The following is a 17,524-nucleotide window of genomic DNA, read 5'->3' on the forward strand; positions in this document are numbered from 1 at the left end:
TGAGATGTTTGTCAGTGGGGTCTTTTAACATAGAGCTTACTGAACTTTGCCAGAAATTTAATTTTGACTGAGAAGTGCTTCTTTTTGACCTCTGTATCATGACTTCTTGTAAATCGCATTCCAGCAGCGTTCTTCTGACTGCCTCTGCTCTCTTCTGGTTGGAAACCCCTCATCTCCGTATTCAGGACTGCGGTTCCTGAGCTGGAGGTGGTAGGGAGTGTCTGGGTATCAAGTACGGTGTGCAATTGTAAAACACTGTAATCCTTTGTAGAAGAGTTTTGCCACACGCTAGTGATTCAGTAGCTTTTTCCACCCGTTTTAAATACTTAATTTTGATAGCAGTGGAAAGTACTGTACAATATACCCTCTAGAATACAACACAATCCGTTGATCCAGGCTACGATTTAGAAGCTGAGGTTCTGTATAGCTATAATTTATAACCTCTCAAAGACCCGAACAGAGTTCACAAACACATTGCTATAGATGGTGGATAACAAATTTCCCTGTCCTTTCCAGAGATATATATCTTAAAATCAGGTCATCTCACCAGCTGTGCAGCGATAATTTTCAGGACTCTTCATTTCTGTCAGTTGCTGTTGTCAGTTCTGCTCTGGTCTTAGTGATCACATGCAGCCTGATTTAAACTGAAATTTTTTGGCCAGTAGGTGACAGAAGTGAATTATTCATCAGCTAACCAAAGGATCATAGCTGGTACGGAGTACTGGGATGCTAGGGACAGCGTTATTTGAGTTCGGCCTAAAAGCAATCTGTAGGAGTCTTAGCTGAAACCATCGAATTCATCGTCTGTCTTTGCTTTAGAATCAAGGGTTTCCCCGGGGAGATGATGAATACTCTGTCCGTTTCCATTCTGCTTCCAAAGAGATGGTAATGTCTTCTACAGCTAGCAGGTACTTTTTCTGCATTTACTTTGTATAGAGGGTTGAACACCACAGGTGTTTGGATATAACAGACAATTTTTGTTTCTCTTCTTCAGGAGATTAACTATCAGGAGTTTGTCTCTCAGTTAAATAATGACAGAGCGGATTATGTCAGGACTTACGTAGGTAAGTGGGGTTTGATATTTGAAAAAGTGTAGCTGGCTGAGATTCCTGACAGCAAAAGCAAGTCATATTTATCTGGAGTTTATTCTAAATTTAGGAATTCTTTCTTGAATTGTCTGCTCAGCCTACATGAGCAAACTTGATATTTAAGACGCGTTTATTTTGGGATACTGACATCAATAACAGGGGTTGGTCTAATGTAAAGGTGTGGATGGAAAAACAGCTGTTTTATCAGTCTAGTTACAAAGCGTCTCTGTGAGGCGTATTGTGTTAACTTTTTTCGTGAGTTCCCCACGTCATGTACGCGCCTTTCCCACCAAAATGTAACAGCACTCTCTCCAAGGAGCAGACTTGACACCATGCCAAAATTTTAGGACCCCTCGCCTTTTCCAGTAGAAGGGGTGAGAAGCCCTGGAACAGAACTGTCACATACTTGCTGTAACTTATTAAGACTTGTAATGCGTGACTGATAATAGCAATCGCTGCAAACATCCTTTTTCCCTGTGTGTAGCCCTGTAGATCCACACTTTGTCATGTCGTGAGCCAGAGCCTCCTTGGCTTTGTCTCGCTGTGAGACCAGAGTAGATCCATTGGCCGGAGTAGGGTTACGCCTCAGGAAATTCTAAATTCCTTAAAAGCTGGATTATGATCAGATAAGCCTTGAGCCTTGGTCTCAAGGCTGACAGTTTAACTTAAGCCCACGTGATCTCCAGCAGCGATTTACACCCCTTTGTTGTGATGGGGGTACCTGCGCTGTAGGGGAGCCAGTGCAGAGGTCGGTTCGTTACGGCTGAGGTTCCATGTAGCAGCCGCCCGGCCTGTAGGGACGGGGGAGATGTTAATGCGTGGCTGAGGTTTTGGGGGAAGCTGGGATGTTGCGGGAGCTGGGGAGACAGGGATGTGCAGTTAGAGGGCTGGAAGGTGGACTGAGTGAAGGAGAACTGGAAAAGACTGGTATGTGGCTATGGCTGTGGAGTTGTGACTGGGACCATGAGCATAATAGGACAGGATGTGGACAGGTGTTGCTGCTTAGTGCTGCCAGACATCAGGGTGAGGGAAATTAAACTATAAGGTACAGAATAATTAACAATAATAGTACATGTTTCTAAAAGATTTTCCCTGCTAGTGGGTGCAATGCTTTGGGAAAGCTGATCCCTCTTATTATGTGCAGGCTGCGTGGTAAATGGGAACCTGAAACGGCCTGCCCCTTGAAAGCTGTCAAAGCTTTCATCAGCTCAGTTTTAAAACTTGAGAGTAAGAAAGCAGAATGTCTCCAAGCTGGATTTTTAAGATGGGTTAAATCTGTGCTTTTGTACTTTGGCTCTAGAAGTGTCTTCTGATGTCTTGCAGGTCTGTCTGGTAGGAACTGCTTTTTTTGGCCCCTTTTCCAGGCCCTGCAACCAGCAGAGGGTGGGAGGAAAGGGTTGGGAATCACCCGTCAGGCTCGGCTACAACCTTGGGGGGTCAATGCTGGCAGAGGTTTGTGACACACGGGGGCTCTTGAGGGGCGGGAGTGGCCCAGAACACTTGTTAATTCATGTCAATACTTGTCAATACCTGAAGGGCGGGTGTCAGGGGGATGGGGCCGGGCTCTTTCCAGCGGTGCCCAACGCCAAGCCAAGGGGCCACGGGCACAAGCTGGAACACGGGCAGTTCCCCCTGAACATGAGGACAAACCCCTTCCCTGTGCGGGTGCCAGAGCAGGGGCACAGGCTGCCCAGAGAGGCTGTGGGGTCCCTTCCCTGGAGACATTCACCCCCCGCCTGGACGCGGCCCTGTGCCCCTGCTCTGGGGGTGCCTGCTCCAGCAGGGGTGGGACGGGGTGAGCCCCAGAGGGCCCTGCCAGCCCCCACCAGTCTGGGGTTCTGTGAAACCCCCCGTGTGTCAGGAGAGGGAGGGGCGGCGGGGCTCTGGGCAGCGCGAGCCGCCGGCCCCTGGCAGCGGCCGCTTCCCCTTATGTTTCACGGTGCTCGGTTCTGCCCAGCGGCGGCGGGGCCCGCCCGTGGCGCGGGAAGGAAGGAAGGGAGGCGGGCGGGCGGGGCTTCCCGCCCACGTGACCGGCGCCGGCCAATGGGGTGATCGCGTGATGCGCGGCGCCGGCAGCGCCCGTGGCCGGGGGTGGGCAGCCAAGATGGCGCCGGGTGCGTGAGGGGAGGCGGCGGCCGCGCGGGGAGGCGAGGCGAGGGGAAGGCCGGGCTGCCGGGAGGGTCCGCTGCTGCCCCCGCTCCCCCCCGGGGCCGTACGATGGTAAAATGACCCAGGGGGGGAAGAAGAAGAAACGCGCCGTCAACCGCAGCATCATGTTGGCCAAGAAGATCATCATTAAGGACGGCGGGACGGTGAGGCCGGGCGGGGCCGGGCCGGGGGGCGGCGGCGGCGGCGGGGGTCCGGGCTGCGCGCGGCCGCGGGTCTCGGTCTGTTTTGTGGAGCCGCGGGGCCGGCCGGCAGCCCTGCGGACACCTGTAGGGGTGTCAGGCTGCTGCCCGTCCTCGCCGCGAACGCGCTTTGTCGGCGATTTCGGGGGGCTCGGGAGCAGGCGTGCACCGCCGTGCCGCCTCGGGAGTTGGACACAGGTCGCCGCGGCTCAGGCAGGCTCGGCCCAGACCGTGCCGCGCGGAGGGGGAGCGAGGAGGACCTGGCGGTGCGGGACGGACGGACAGACGGGCTGCGGGATCGCGGCGGCAGCAGCCGCGTCCCCTCGGCCCGGGACGGAACGGGACGAGCCCTTGCGTCAGAGGAGGGGTGCCTGGAAAAAGTGTCTTGCAGTGCCCTCCCACTGCATTGCTTCCTCTTAAATACCTAGATTTTGAAAAGAAAGGAAGCTGCCAAGTGTTTGGGCTGTTGCAGCTTGGTTTTTTTATGGATGAGGAGCGTTACTTCCTATGTACCGCCGCCCATAGATTTGTTTTCCACTGTGTAACTGTGTGGCTTTGATGTGCGCTCTTCAAATAAAGAGGCATCTTTGCCAGACCAAATTGCCGGTGTCCCTTCGGTCTGTATATAATGGAAAGGAGGGAGGTGTCAGAGTCACCAGAGCTGGCCGTCGAGCTGGTGACCAACTGTCTGGATTGCTCTATGGTAAGAAGCAAAACCAATTCCAGTGATGGACGCTGATGTTCTTCAGGACAGGTTTTCGTGCTCTTTGTAAAGCTAGAAACACACGAGATTGCTGTGTGCAAATGTTAAATGCAAATATTTTAGAATGAGTTAATAGAAGCAGAGGAAATGCTGTTACCCAGGGGACGTGGTGCTTCAGGATTTCTCTCTGGAGTAATCATTGATTAAAATACAACACATTTCCAAGCGTTCTTTCTCTCTCAACTTCAACTTTCTTTTGCCAAGAGAGGAGAAAGGATGTTATAATAACTGCACTTGGTGATGCTTTCGGTGCTGCGTTCAGTGTTTCTCACCACCAGTTTCAAAAGCAGAGTGCAGACTGGCATGAGTTCTGTACGATTTTCAGTTGTTTCTAAAACAGTGGAAAAGTGGGCTTTAAACATTAGTTGAAGGTACGTGGATTGGTGTTAGGTAACAAAAATGCCAGCTTGCGATATTTTCTGCCTTCAAATAAATGTTTTGGAAATTTATTTGTTTTAAATTAATTTTTAAAGTTATGAAGTCTGGTATAACAGTATTCTTTATAATGGCAGCAAAAACTTTATGCTTAGATTTTTTTTTTAATGTTTGCTGAAACGTTTAATTAGTTGTCAGCGCTCAGTCTCCTTAGTTTCTTTGATTGCCCAACACACTATGTGACATTATGGGAAACAGGCAAATGAAGATGGCCCGTGTCTTGAATGTCTCCAGCTGGCAAACCAGTAATGTAAATCAAATTAATCAACCATGCAAGTGTAGAGTTTCCAGCCTGATTGGTTTATTTTGAAACTATTTGACATCACAGAAAACTGTGTGACTCTCTTGCCAGCAAGAATATACAGCTGATCAATGAGGCAGAGTCACAGGCAGAAAGAGTTTACTGATGGGGAACTTCGGTCCATTTAATTTATTGGCGATAAGTGGTAAGAAGGTGTTCAGGGGGTTGCCTGGCACATACGCTCTCTGGCACTGGCACGACTGATGATAGTACAAAGTGTTCAGTTAGGGAAGCTTTCTCCCTAACGAGAGAAAGGGCCATTCTTGAGTGCTGTTTTGTGCCACAGATTTTCCCAAACACAGATACTCTGCTCTGGCTATGCGGTTGCAGAGGAGGGTTGCCATTACCGTGACGGAACATCTCAGTTGCAGGCTGTTCACACAAAGGCTCTGCGCCTTTTATCCCCAGGTGTAAGGCCTTCTGACTTGGTTGCACTTTGGTTATTCATCAGCCAGTTTGTAAAGCGCAGCGGGGCAGAGCTGAGTACCCCACACCTGCGCTCTACGTGCTGGGGTAGGACGGGCCACCACACTGGCACTTAAGTCTTGCGGACTGAGTGTGCATAACGTATCTTAATACACTCTGATGTAACCGCTTATTAATCTCCTTCTCCCTTCCACCTCAGGAGTATTTTTGCTACTTTATAGTAGCAGCCATCTTTAAAAACAGCTATAGAGGTGATGATCTAAATGTGACTGAATTACTTTTTTTTTTTTTTTTACATAAGAACAAGTAACAGTACCTGTGATAAGTGAGCATTAGCAACAAGAAAGCAAGGAAGTTTAACCCTAGTGATCTAAATGTCACTCCTGTTTGCCTCTGCCAGTGTAATGGAAACCCCTGATCGTGTTGCTTACAGCTGGATGACATGGCAGAGGGCGGCAGTCGCCCGCTTGGGTGCCTCTAAAATCACCGATGGTTTGTGCAGGACAGCCACTGGCTTCATCCTGCTGCTCTGGTTTGTGCGTGTGATCTCTGAGTCGCTGCCCGGAGGGGATGCAGGTGGCGTAGGGGCAGCCGTAGGCTGGTGAGCCCGTGTTTGCTCTATGTGAACAGAACGGAGGTGCTTTTGACCCCTGGTGCTTGGAGGGACAGGGATGGCTCGTGACTCCCACCTCACCATCTGTAATACCTTGGGGGGTGACAAGCCATTAGCTTGTCGGAATCTGGGGACTGTCAGAGTGAGCCTGATTTTCTGTATCAGACTGAGCCAAACAGCTAACATTGTTACTTATGGTTTGTGCAGAGCTGGATTTTTAACATGAAACTTAAGTTAAGGGTCGTGGGTGGAAAGGGAAAGGAATTGTATATATAGCACAGTGCTGAGGTGCTTCTGTAGCTCACCTTTTATGTATTGATATGGTTACTTTTGAAAAGTATGATCTTTTCTAGCAATAGGGGTGAATGGCCAGTGTGGTTTTCTGTGTTTATTTCCTACAGCTGTTAAGAAGGCTCATTTTTGTTTCTGTCTTGGAAATATTGGAATATGGAAAGAAGAGCTGGGTATGGCTTGCATAAATCTTGTAATAAAAGAAAGGCTCTAGTATTACCAAACTGAAGCTTAAAACTGTGTTGTGTTTGAGGTTGGAGAGCACTTGTGAACACCTCTAACCCCACTACCTGCTCTCTTCCCCGGACAGGGTCAGCTGGAGCCGTTTGCTCAGGGATGTGTCGGTCAGAGTTTGTGGGGTGGAGATTCCACAGCCTCAGTGGGTGCCCTGTTCCCAGGGGCTGGTTCTGCTCAAGGTTTAAGTAGAATTTCAGTGTGTGCCTCCAGTCCTGTCACTGTGGCCTCTGAGAAGAGTCTGGCTGTGTCGCCTGGACCCTCCTGTCAGATATTTACGCATGTTGGTAAGATCGCCCTGAGCCCTCCTGAAAAGCAGCTGAGGACCTTAGCCTGCGTGTGTTTGCTCAGTATGAGTCCTAGGTCCAATCGAATCGGTGCCGCTCTCCTACTAACTGACCCGTGCGCAAAGCCAGGGAAGTAGATGTTAAGGCAGCGCTTCGAAGCTTCAAGAATGCATATGAGATTTCTGATGAGTTATTCATCCTACCTTCCTATGAAAATAATTCATGCTCCGTTTCCTCAATTTGCAGCTGATGAGCTGTGGCATGTTGTTTGACAGGGTGGCATTGACAGACCGTGTGAGTGGAGCCGGTTGTCCCGCCCATGCTCTTTTTGTTCTCCTCAAAATCTACCTCTGATTATACTAAATCACGGAAGAACTGGAAGTTCCTTGTTTCACATCTTCTACCCAGATCTCTTCCTACAACTGAAGCACGTTGTAGCGAACAGGCCTGCGCTGAGTATTTGGGAAGTCGGTGCTGTTCTTAAGATTCGCTTCTGGCGTTTGTTATTTCAGTTTCTCTTTCCTGGTTTAGAGCTCTCCAAGCTTTGTATGTAGCCACAGTGCCTTTTAGTAACAGAAGGACTATAAAGATGTTTGATAGGCCAGGTAGTTAGACTTTGGGGAAGCCGAGTGTAAACGCTACCATGTTTTGAAATAATGAAAACTTTATTTCCATGCAGCATTGTGTGGGCCTAAGCATTTTTCTCAAGGAAAAGAAATTAATTATCCAAAGAAGAGTCTGTTTCCGCTTTCAGTAGCATCCTTGTTTTCCAGACTGGCACTATAAGTAGTTTATTTTTCCTTTCAAGATGGGAGCACGCTTTGTACTCTGCGGAGGATTAAGACACTTCAGGACTTTAGGAGCAAAGGGTTAAAAAAGGAATTTCGCTCAGTACCAGTTAGCTCGAGTAAGGAGTAACCCTGCTCTTACGGTTTGAGTCCTGTTTCATTTCTTAATCCTTCTGCTTCTAGTGTTCAGGTGCATTTCTCAGGACTGTGATAGATTGCTCGATGTTTTAACCACCTGATTTTTCTCTTGTTTTAGCCTCAAGGGATAGGTTCACCCAGTGTCTACCACGCCGTTATAGTGATCTTCTTGGAGTTTTTTGCTTGGGGACTCTTGACGGCGCCCACGCTGGTGGTGAGTGACGCGCTTGAGCTTTTCCTGGCGGTGTGGGAGTGGGGCAGTTACTGCAAAGGCGCTGAAAATGAAAATCACGTATCATTGAGCTGCTCTGTTGTGCTGGTGAAAAGCTTTGTGTTTTTACATGGAATCGGGAATTTACCATTATTTCGTTAAAGCAGTGTAAGGATGCAGCACAGCTGTTTGTGTGCAAGTCTGCTAGCACTAAAGCTTACATGGAAGTATTTTCTGACTTGAAACCAGTATGACAGTAAGGAAATGATCTCTCCTTTCAAGATGCTATGAAAAGTTGGCACATTACAAATATAAGGACGGAAAATGCACTTGAAATTTGGTAAAATTACGCAAGCGGGTGTGTGTAGGTAGGGAGATGACCTGGCTTTGCTGACCCAGCTGTGCTTCGAACGCAAGCTTCAGAGCGCAGACCCTGTTACACCAGTCGGGGCTTCCCTGTGATTAGCGAGACAGTCACACCAGTGTGTTCGTACCAAATTATTTTCCAGTGTAGTTGGTTGCTTTCCATTTGGATTTAATCTTTGAGAGTGACACATGCTTAAAATTAAAAGGAGCGAAGGCTTAAAGATCTCCAAGACAACCCCACCTAAAAGGCAGCGCGGTGCGGCTCTGTAAGCTGCTGTTAACCACGACCAGTCTCTCTGACACAAACCGCACTTCGGTCAGCGTGTGGAATCCGTCTGGCGTAACGCAGGTCAGGCCGAGAGAGGTGCCTGCTTGACCTGTGTAGCTTGGCTCTTCGGAGTGGTGGTGGTGTCGCTCCTCTCTCCCCCCAGCGCCCGGCAGATGACACGTGGAGATCATGGGCTGAGGTCATTTTCTGGGTTCTCTGTGGTCTGTGTAGATTCAGACACTGAAGTTGGATGACGTGAATCCTTCCCAGAGTGCTGAGAGAACTGAGGCCTCTGACAAGTAAAACTGAACTCTAAGTACCTCCCATGGGAATTAAAGATGAAATAGATTATTTATGGTGTGTCTTTTTTTCTTTCTCTACATTCTGTGAAAATACAAAACTAGCGTGGGTGTGAGCGGCACAAGTGGTAGAAGTTGGGTGCATCATTAGCAATATTTATGGTTAATATTGTGTAAATGACAGCATTTGTATTTCTTCCCCAGGTTTTGCATGAAACCTTCCCAAAACATACATTTCTAATGAATGGTCTAATTCAAGGAGTAAAGGTAAGGTGGCAAAAGTTAATCACAAGTAGAATTTAAAGTGAATGGTGGGAGGAATATAGGGGTGACTGCCAGCTGAGAGAGGCATTCAAGAGGTCTTTCAATATAGCTTTCACAGTATAAATAAAACGGGAATAAATCATTGCTAAAACGCCAAATATGTATAATTTTAATTCTAGTAAGAGATTGTTTGGTCTGTACCTGCTGTTTGGGTTCAGCAAATGAAAAGGTGGCTGATTAATCCCAAATGACAGGCACGGTGCTAAAATTTGAGAATTTTTCACGTGGCGCTGGTTGCTGCAGTAGGGTATTTCCAATTACTTATGTTTCTGTGAATTCTACAAACTATAAAACTGCTGGAATGACTGGATCATCTGCATTTGGGATTGTGTGGCTCTGAGGTAACAAATCTCAAATTTTATGTAACCAGGCACGGGACAGATGATCAGTGACGCTTGACCATAGTGCCTGTGATGTGTTGCACTGTAATTGTCAACTTAATTAAAAACAGAGCCCAGCCTGCTGTCAGACTGTGACACGGTCGGCTATCACAACTCTAACTGCTTAGTACTAACTTAAAATGTTTTGTTTCATTTAGGGCTTATTATCGTTCCTCAGTGCCCCGCTCATAGGTGCCCTGTCCGACGTGTGGGGGCGAAAGTCCTTCTTGCTGCTAACAGTATTTTTCACCTGTGCACCGATACCACTAATGAAGATCAGCCCATGGTTAGTGAATCATTTCACGCTGGATTTGCTGTTCCTTGTCAAGGTTGCTGTAAAATGCGTATTGTTTCTGGGTTCGTGGCTAAAATATTGTTTCTGGCTTCGTGGAAGGTTGAGGCTTTTGTATCACTTGGTTCAAAGCTGGGAGAACAGAGTCAAACTGAAGGAGCTGCCATGAGGCCAAACGCCTTGGTCAGGATTTTAGGACCCGCTGTTTCTGAGCTCTGCTCTAGGCCCCGCTTCCTCCTTCAGCACATTTGCAAAAGATATTAGAATGCTGTCCAGTAAACTGTGCAGGTCTTTGTTGTGGCCGTATCACCCCAATACTAACCAGCTGTGCAGAAACAAAAAGTCTTCCTAGCGCTGGCTGCTGCAGAAGGCGACCACGTGTAACCTGAAGTGTTGCTGCAGTTCTAGGCTTCTGTTTCTCAGGCTTTAAGATCCAGCAGGTTTCACGCTGTGCGCGACTCGGTAAGCTCCTCACTGGCATGTAGGCTCCCCAGGTAGTGCGTGCGTCAGAACTCTGGGTGTTGCTGGCCCGCCCGCCCGCTGCCCCCGGGGGCGTAGCTGAAATAACCCAGGCTGCGCTGACGCGGGGCAGAGCCGGCTGGTCAGGCAGCTCCCCGAGCCTTTGCCGTGCTCTCGCCGGTCACGCGGATCGTGCGTGGATTCTTCATCCCTTTTCTGGGAAGTAGCTCGTTTCTAAGGGTAGGTGAGTGTTTCACACGATGAGCGCTAGTGTTTATAGCGCAAAGGCGGGGCTCGCGTTGACACCTCTCGGTGACCAGATTCCCAACACACTGAGGTTCCTAATTTGCTCTGGGTGAGAGAGGTCCCATCAGTTAGCCTAACACCTCGTTTCCTAGAAGGACTTAATCGCAGCAGCTTTTTGTAGATGTTACAGAATTCTGTTGTTTATCTCCGTGTGCGGTGTGCTAAGGGGGAACGGCACGCCGCTATCGAGACACATTCACATTGCCTTTGTCCAAGTTTATCTTAATATTTGTCAGGAAAAACTGGACAGGGTGACTTACTGTTGAACTGTACTTGGATTGTAAATCGCGACTTGTTGTTTCTGCGTAGCTGTTCTGATTTTTCTGTGATGTTCTTAGGTGGTACTTCGCCGTTATCTCTGTCTCTGGAGTTTTTGCAGTGACGTTTTCTGTGGTTTTTGCGTATGTAGCAGACATAACCCAAGAACATGAAAGAAGCATGGCCTATGGTTTGGTAGGTATTTTTTTTGGCTCTGTTCCTATGCTATTCAGTGTTAAACACTTCAGTAGGTGAATCTTTTCAAGACTGTATTTTTGTTTCTTCTCTGGCAGGTTGATTTTTAGTTTGGAGTCAGGGCTTTCTGTTTACTTGTCCTTGCCATCCAGCCCTTATCTCTTGATTATTCTGCTCCCAACAAAATATGACCGTGCTAGAAGGTGTCTTTCAGGCTGTCTTAATAGTTGTCATCAGTGTTGCCGATGCAATTTGAGGGGCTCTGGTTATGCCTCCGTAGTTTCTCACACTAGCACCACTCTGCCATCTTTTCAAAAATAAAACCTTTTGTTCCCGATCCTTTCGGAGCTGCCACTGTACGATACCTTGGCTGCAACTGCCCGTGTCTCCAGTCACGCCGCTGCGCTTTGTGCAGAACAAACGTAGCTGAGTAACGCGCCTGCCTGAAGTTCTCACAGCTCGCCTCCGTTTCCTCCGTTGCCTCCCAGGCACCTGCCAGATCTCGGGAGCCCTCGCAGCCCTGCGCGTTACGGATTAGCAGAACTATTTGTTGCATTCAGGATACAGAATCCACGATCATGTTCAGCAGGAAGAGCCGAAAGCAACGGGTGTAGAACTAAATAGTTTCCTTCTGCCTGCGCACATCAGCGATTGAGATTTGCTGAGAAAGTTCCTTTAGCTTTAAAGTTAACAGCTTCCACAGCGAGGCCAGCTGGTTAGGGGAAAACTGCTTTCTGCGGATCCGTTGTACTGCATCGGGTTAGCCAGCACATTAAATTTAATATGCCCTTGACACGTGTGACGGTTTTCTTAACAGCCATCGCATATTTCACTAATACAAAGATTGAATGTGGCTCATTGCTTCCCCGAGATACCAGCAGAGTGTAGTTAATTAACCCTAATTGTGTCAGTACATGCAGGAGTTCTATGGGCCTTGCACTGCTGTCCAGTTACCAAAAAAAAAAAAGCCAACCCAAAATTGTTTTTCTTGAAAGATGTCTCTGGAATACACAGCTGCTACCGCACGGTCGCAGGGAAAAGGTTACTTTTAATCATTACCTGTTGAAAATGGTTGGGCTTCTGGAAATGAGGAGAAGTGGGCAATAATACCGTGGGCTTTTGTCACTGGAAATCTTACCAGCTGTTATTTGTCCTAGGTCTCAGCAACTTTTGCGGCAAGTTTAGTTACCAGCCCCGCTATCGGTGCCTACCTCGGTCGTGTCTACGGAGACAGCCTGGTTGTAGTCCTGGCCACGGCAATAGCCTTGCTGGACATCTGTTTCATTCTTGTTGCTGTACCAGAATCGCTGCCAGAGAAGATGAGGCCGGCGTCCTGGGGAGCACCCATTTCGTGGGAGCAGGCCGACCCTTTTGCAGTACGCTATTTAAATGTGGAATATTTTGTTACTTGGAAATGCTGAGCTTTCCAGTCAGGGAACAGACTGAATTTACTATGTCTTGAGCTTGAAAAACAAAGCCCATGTGTTTTTCAAGTTTAACCTCGCGTTGCTGATAATGCTTTTGCTAAGTATTGTTCTGGTGGTACCACCATTAACCATAAAAGCTTGGTTGATTTGACATACTTTTCAGGTTCTTGTTAGGTATGCTTTTCTGAATACGAGGATTAAATGTTTTGTAATACTTTTTTCTTGCCGTAGTCACTGAAGAAGGTCGGCCAGGACTCAGTTGTGCTGCTCATCTGCATAACAGTCTTTCTTTCCTACCTCCCAGAGGCAGGTCAATATTCCAGCTTCTTCCTATACCTCAGACAGGTAACTTAACCTTTTCATACGCATGGGAACAAAATTTATAGAAGGTTCTCGGTCCTGCTGAATTAGTACAGAAAGTAGAGATAACTAGTGTAATTTAAAAGCTTCCAGCGGCTGATATAAGTTCTCTTGCTGTTCTGCTTTTGTCTCTTTTTAGAGAAACAAAAAGAGAAGGGAGAGATGAATGAGTCATAAAAATGAGTTTCTTGTATTTTTATCATTTGCAATATCCTTGGACTACGAGACTCACTATGTTAAATTTGTGTTTTATTTTTTGAGGGAACCATTTACTCGTTTTCTATTCGTGCCCCTTTAGTTTTGTATATTCGCTCGATTTAATGTAAAAAAAAAAAAAAACACAACTTTTTTTTAAGTTAGGGAGGAGTTGAATAATCCTGGTCATTGTGTGTTCTCCCACTGATGTTTGCGACATCCCCAAACGCGGTTTACCGTTAATAATCAAAATGCCTTTTTTCCACACAGATAATGGGATTTTCATCGGAAAGCGTTGCAGCATTTATAGCAGTCCTGGGGATTCTCTCCATTATTGCACAGGTGAGGTACTGCTATGCCTGCCCTGGATCGGGTAACTTCGGAAGAGCCAAGCGCTGTGGGGAACTAACGCTGCGGCTCCAGGAATCCCAGAATCCCAGAGTGGCGGGGGTCGGACGGGCTTCGGGAGCTCATCTCGTGCAGGGCCCCCGCCTGAGCAGGGACACCCCGGGCAGGGGGCACCTCACAGGGCACTCGCCTTTCCCCGGGCTGCTTTCCTAAGCCCCTAACAAGTGACGAACGCTCGCTCTTTCACTTGGGTGAAAAAATCAGCTCGGCAGCCAGGGTTTGGTCCATTAATATCCAAAGCGGTTTGTGGCAGGAAAGCGAAATCCTTTGGGGCGGCGGTTTGTTCATACGACGTGCTAAATGGTTGCTGCGCTGGTGTTTTGGTGGAGGCTCCTGAATACTTGGCAAATACTGCTTTTGGAGCATTTTACTTGGCTTTTTAAAATTGATTTGCATTTATTTAACATTTAGAATAAAATATTCTGAGGTGCTTTTGTTGCTTTTTAGATGTATTAATTTATCTGCATGTATTTAATGTTTCGAATAAACCGTTTTTCTCCTGATTTTTCTTTTTTTACTTCCCCCCCCCCCCCCCCCCCCCCATGTCAGACAATAGTTTTGAGTTTACTTATGCGGTCCATTGGAAATAAAAATACCATCCTACTGGGCCTGGGATTTCAAATACTACAGCTGGCGTGGTATGGCTTTGGATCAGAGCCGTGGTATGTACATTTCTTTTCCCTATTTGACCGACACGCTGTTTTTCTACCTTGGATCCTTGATCCAGGGGAGACGCGGAAGCGCGGGCGCGTGTCCGTTCCACAGGCGCGTCGGTGCGTGGCAAGGGCAGAGCGGTTACTTCGGGTCTGTGTCTTTTGCAGGATGATGTGGGCAGCCGGAGCCGTTGCAGCCATGTCCAGTATTACTTTCCCAGCTGTCAGCGCGCTGGTTTCCCGAACGGCTGATGCTGACCAGCAGGGTGGGTTTTGTCCTAATACTATGAATTCTAGTCCGAGAATACTGTGCAGACGGACATGTCAGGGTGATGTAATAGCGCCAGGTGGTCAGGCTGAATCCTGGCACGGGGTCGCCCACGCGCCTGAGCCCAGGCCCCAGAATGTTAAAATCCATGCGGATCACAGCCTTCTGGCACAGAGGGGGAACAGTCACCGGGGCCCAACAGTAGCAGAACATTTCGCAGACTTAATACGCTGTTTATTTTCCTCACTTTTGATGAACGTTGGCTTAGTTGCCCAGGTTGCAGCCAGGGCTTTCTCCCCTGTGTGAGACAGTGCCGGCAAGGGGATTGGGTCTGTATCTATATCTTTATATGCGTGCTACCCTGTGCCTGGAGGGAGACGGGAAACCGCCCGACTGTACTGGCGTGGCCGTTATTTTCTGCACCCCTTGTTTACGGCTGCCCCATGTGCACCGCCGCTTAGAGCAGCTTCCCTGCCTCCATTGGTTTGAAGACACGAATCAGGTGTTACTGAGCTGTTCATATCTAATTAAGTTTTTAATGGCTTATGGCTAAATACAGCTAGCAAACAGTGTATTTGCTCTTCCCAGGTGTTGTTCAAGGGATGATAACAGGGATTCGAGGACTCTGCAATGGTTTGGGCCCAGCACTTTATGGTTTTATATTCTACATATTTCATGTTGAACTGAACGAACTCCCCATGCCTGAATCCCCGGCAGGAGGTGGTGTGGTCGCACAATACCACTTACAACAGGTACGTGTCTTTTGCTAATGCCAGAAAAAAAAAAGAACGAACCCAGGCAGGGCTCGTGTGCCCACCAGTCCTTGCGTACGCTGCGGCAGTACATCCCGTTACGCTAGCTGCAAATGGAGTGTGTAAAAAGAGGTTCTGAACTCGCTCGTGGGGGGGGCTGTTTGTTTTTAACTGGATGGTAAGGCTTAGTTTAACTTCCAAAGAGCTACAGCTGATTGATTGTAATTAGACCAGTGATGACCCTTGTAAGGAGACTAGACTGAGGGAGGATGGCTGAGTAACTACAGCACCCGCCTTGTCTCCCCGACATGGTCGCTACCTTTCACAGGTTTTTGTTTTGTTGTGCTTTAGTCTCTTAACCAAGGGCTCTATATTTCTTTAGTTCCTAGTGGATACTGATTTGTTGAGGAACCTCAGCAGCAAGAACTCGCCCTATAACAGGAGGGTGGCCTGCATTACTAAGAACCCTGTGCTCCCTCTCCCAAGGCTCGGGATGCCACGTCCTTGCCCTGTTTCCCCAAAAACACTCCGTATCGGGCCAGCTACTGTCTTGGCGAGGGGAGCAAAAGTTCTTCCCGCTCGAAACGTGTGCAGTGAGCTATTGCAGCCTGTTACCGCGTGTCTAAAGGTTTGTTAATACATTGTGGTGTTACTGTTGTTCTTTTCAGAACGCCATCATTCCCGGTCCCCCATTCCTGTTTGGAGCGTGCTCTGTGCTCTTGGCACTACTTGTTGCCTTGTTCATTCCCGAACATACAAACCTAAACGTACGATCCAGCAACTGGAAGAAACACTGTGGCAGCCACGGCCACCCCCACAGCCCGCAGGCTCCTGGCGAAGCTAAAGAACCATTATTGCAAGATACAAACGTATGACAAAAATCCAGCAAGAGCTTTTAGACTTTTTTTTTGTTTTTTTAAGCAGCAGTTTGGGATACACATTCCAGTTCCGTCAGAAAATTTCATTTCTTAAGGCATTCTTAAGAAGTATCTTTCTGCATGAAACTTGTAAGAATTAAAAAGGAAAAAAAAAGGAGTTTCTCCAAAGATGTTGCCATCGAATTAATAATTGATTTTAAAACCACTGTTACATACGTGTCTCTTGCCATGAAATACTGTTACTACACTTTACAGCCTAGTTCAGCGACAACAAGGCATAGCATCAAGGCATGAGCATGTGTCCTTCTGTTTCCTTAAGGTGGCGAGCTTTAACTTAGCCATGCTACGAAGTCTCAGTGAGACATTCTGGCATCCCTGTCGACCCGTTCCTCTTAACGTCGCAAACTCTTGGGTCGGATGATTCAAAGCCTTAATGTAAATGTACTCAAGTAGGGAGAAGGTGAGTTGGTATTGTTTATTTTTAAGTCATATGGCAGGTTTTGTTGTTTAAGTTTGTACTAATATAAAAATCACATGAGCACGCTTGCTGAACAGTAAAAGTTATTTTTATGTAAGTGCATTTACTCTTTCTATTTTTGAATAAACGGTAGTATCAAACACTTGTTTAAGTATTAAGAAAGTGGGCGTTTTGAGCCTACAGATTTTAATATTGGCTCTAAAACGCTGCTTTCCTACGTACCGTTTATTATACCACTATATTTCTGATGTTTGCGTAATCATAAAGGACCTCAAAACTTGAATACACAGACTGAACTATAAGCTGATAGCCTTGAATATGCCCGTGTGCGATATAGTGGCCTTTGAGGACTGTCACAGTAACCCTTTTGCATTACAGAGCTAATGTTTTAGTCCGAGATTTTCAGGACCCTTAGTACAGAAGAGAGCTTTATACAATTACTGATGTGAATTTCTCTAAAAGTGTATATTTTTGTGTCCAGTTGTATTATTTAAGTGTTCCTTTGTATAAATTTGTGTATAAAAGGTATTGTATAGGTTTAAAATGTTTTCATCTTGTGGTTATTGCTTAATGCTTTTTTTACCTTTCAACATGCACCATGGTTGACCAAGAGCAGGAAAAAAAATTATGTAAATATACTGTTAATAAAGTGGAATATTTTAATGAATTTTTAAATAATTGTAGGTGAAGTTCTGTAGTGTCTGTGTGTTACACTTCAGCAGGTATGGGGAAAAAGCCTGGCGCACAGCCCCAGCCCCCTGAGCGACAGGGCTGCCTCGAGCACGTTGCTCTTCTCCCTTTGCGCAGCAGCACAGGCAGCTGCCGCCTGTTGCGCCACGGACCTGACGGATCAGGACCGCAACAGATACAGGCTACAAGAAACCGGCCGGCAGCAGGCAGTTTCTGCCTCCTGCTGCTGTTTGTTAGTCATCCCAGGCCCAGCCAGCTTGGTTTCATTTCGGAGTTGAAGAGGACTGGGAGCACATTTTAGTGACCTGCTTCCTGTCTTGAAGTAGAGGCAAGGTGCTCTCAGAG

General features: G+C 47.3%; 1 protein-coding gene across 2 annotated transcripts; it reads left to right on the forward strand.

The window, feature by feature from the left end:
• The first annotated feature begins 394 nt into the window (after nucleotides 1-394).
• Nucleotides 395-17,156, forward strand: MFSD14A (major facilitator superfamily domain containing 14A). Of its 2 annotated transcripts, XM_064455585.1 has the most exons (13): nucleotides 395-908; nucleotides 995-1,064; nucleotides 7,831-7,926; nucleotides 9,061-9,123; nucleotides 9,719-9,846; nucleotides 10,956-11,070; nucleotides 12,228-12,446; nucleotides 12,729-12,842; nucleotides 13,323-13,394; nucleotides 14,010-14,122; nucleotides 14,282-14,379; nucleotides 14,970-15,133; nucleotides 15,802-17,156. In XM_064455585.1, exons 4-13 carry the CDS (start codon nucleotides 9,097-9,099, stop codon nucleotides 16,006-16,008), a joined length of 1,257 nt encoding a protein of 418 aa, XP_064311655.1. In that variant the 5' UTR covers nucleotides 395-908; nucleotides 995-1,064; nucleotides 7,831-7,926; nucleotides 9,061-9,096; the 3' UTR covers nucleotides 16,009-17,156. The 2 variants fall into 2 exon arrangements, with proteins under 2 accessions (XP_064311655.1, XP_064311656.1); XM_064455586.1 differs by lacking the exons at nucleotides 395-908; nucleotides 995-1,064 and adding an exon at nucleotides 3,169-3,400.
• Nucleotides 17,157-17,524: the final 368 nt, after the last annotated feature.

Source organism: Phalacrocorax carbo, chromosome 6, assembly GCF_963921805.1.
Source record: "Phalacrocorax carbo chromosome 6, bPhaCar2.1, whole genome shotgun sequence".
Lineage (NCBI taxonomy): Eukaryota > Metazoa > Chordata > Aves > Suliformes > Phalacrocoracidae > Phalacrocorax > Phalacrocorax carbo.

What these genes read in the sequence shown, in the direction of transcription:
- MFSD14A (XM_064455586.1), top strand. Translation starts at nt 3,314, where the DNA reads ATGACCCAGGGGGGGAAGAAGAAGAAACGCGCCGTCAACCGCAGCATC. An exon ending in TGACGGCGCCCACGCTGGTG is followed by an intron (nt 7,927 to 9,060) that starts GTGAGTGACGCG and finishes TTTCTTCCCCAG; the next exon opens with GTTTTGCATGAAACCTTCCC. An exon ending in GGCTTTGGATCAGAGCCGTG is followed by an intron (nt 14,123 to 14,281) that starts GTATGTACATTT and finishes TGTCTTTTGCAG; the next exon opens with GATGATGTGGGCAGCCGGAG.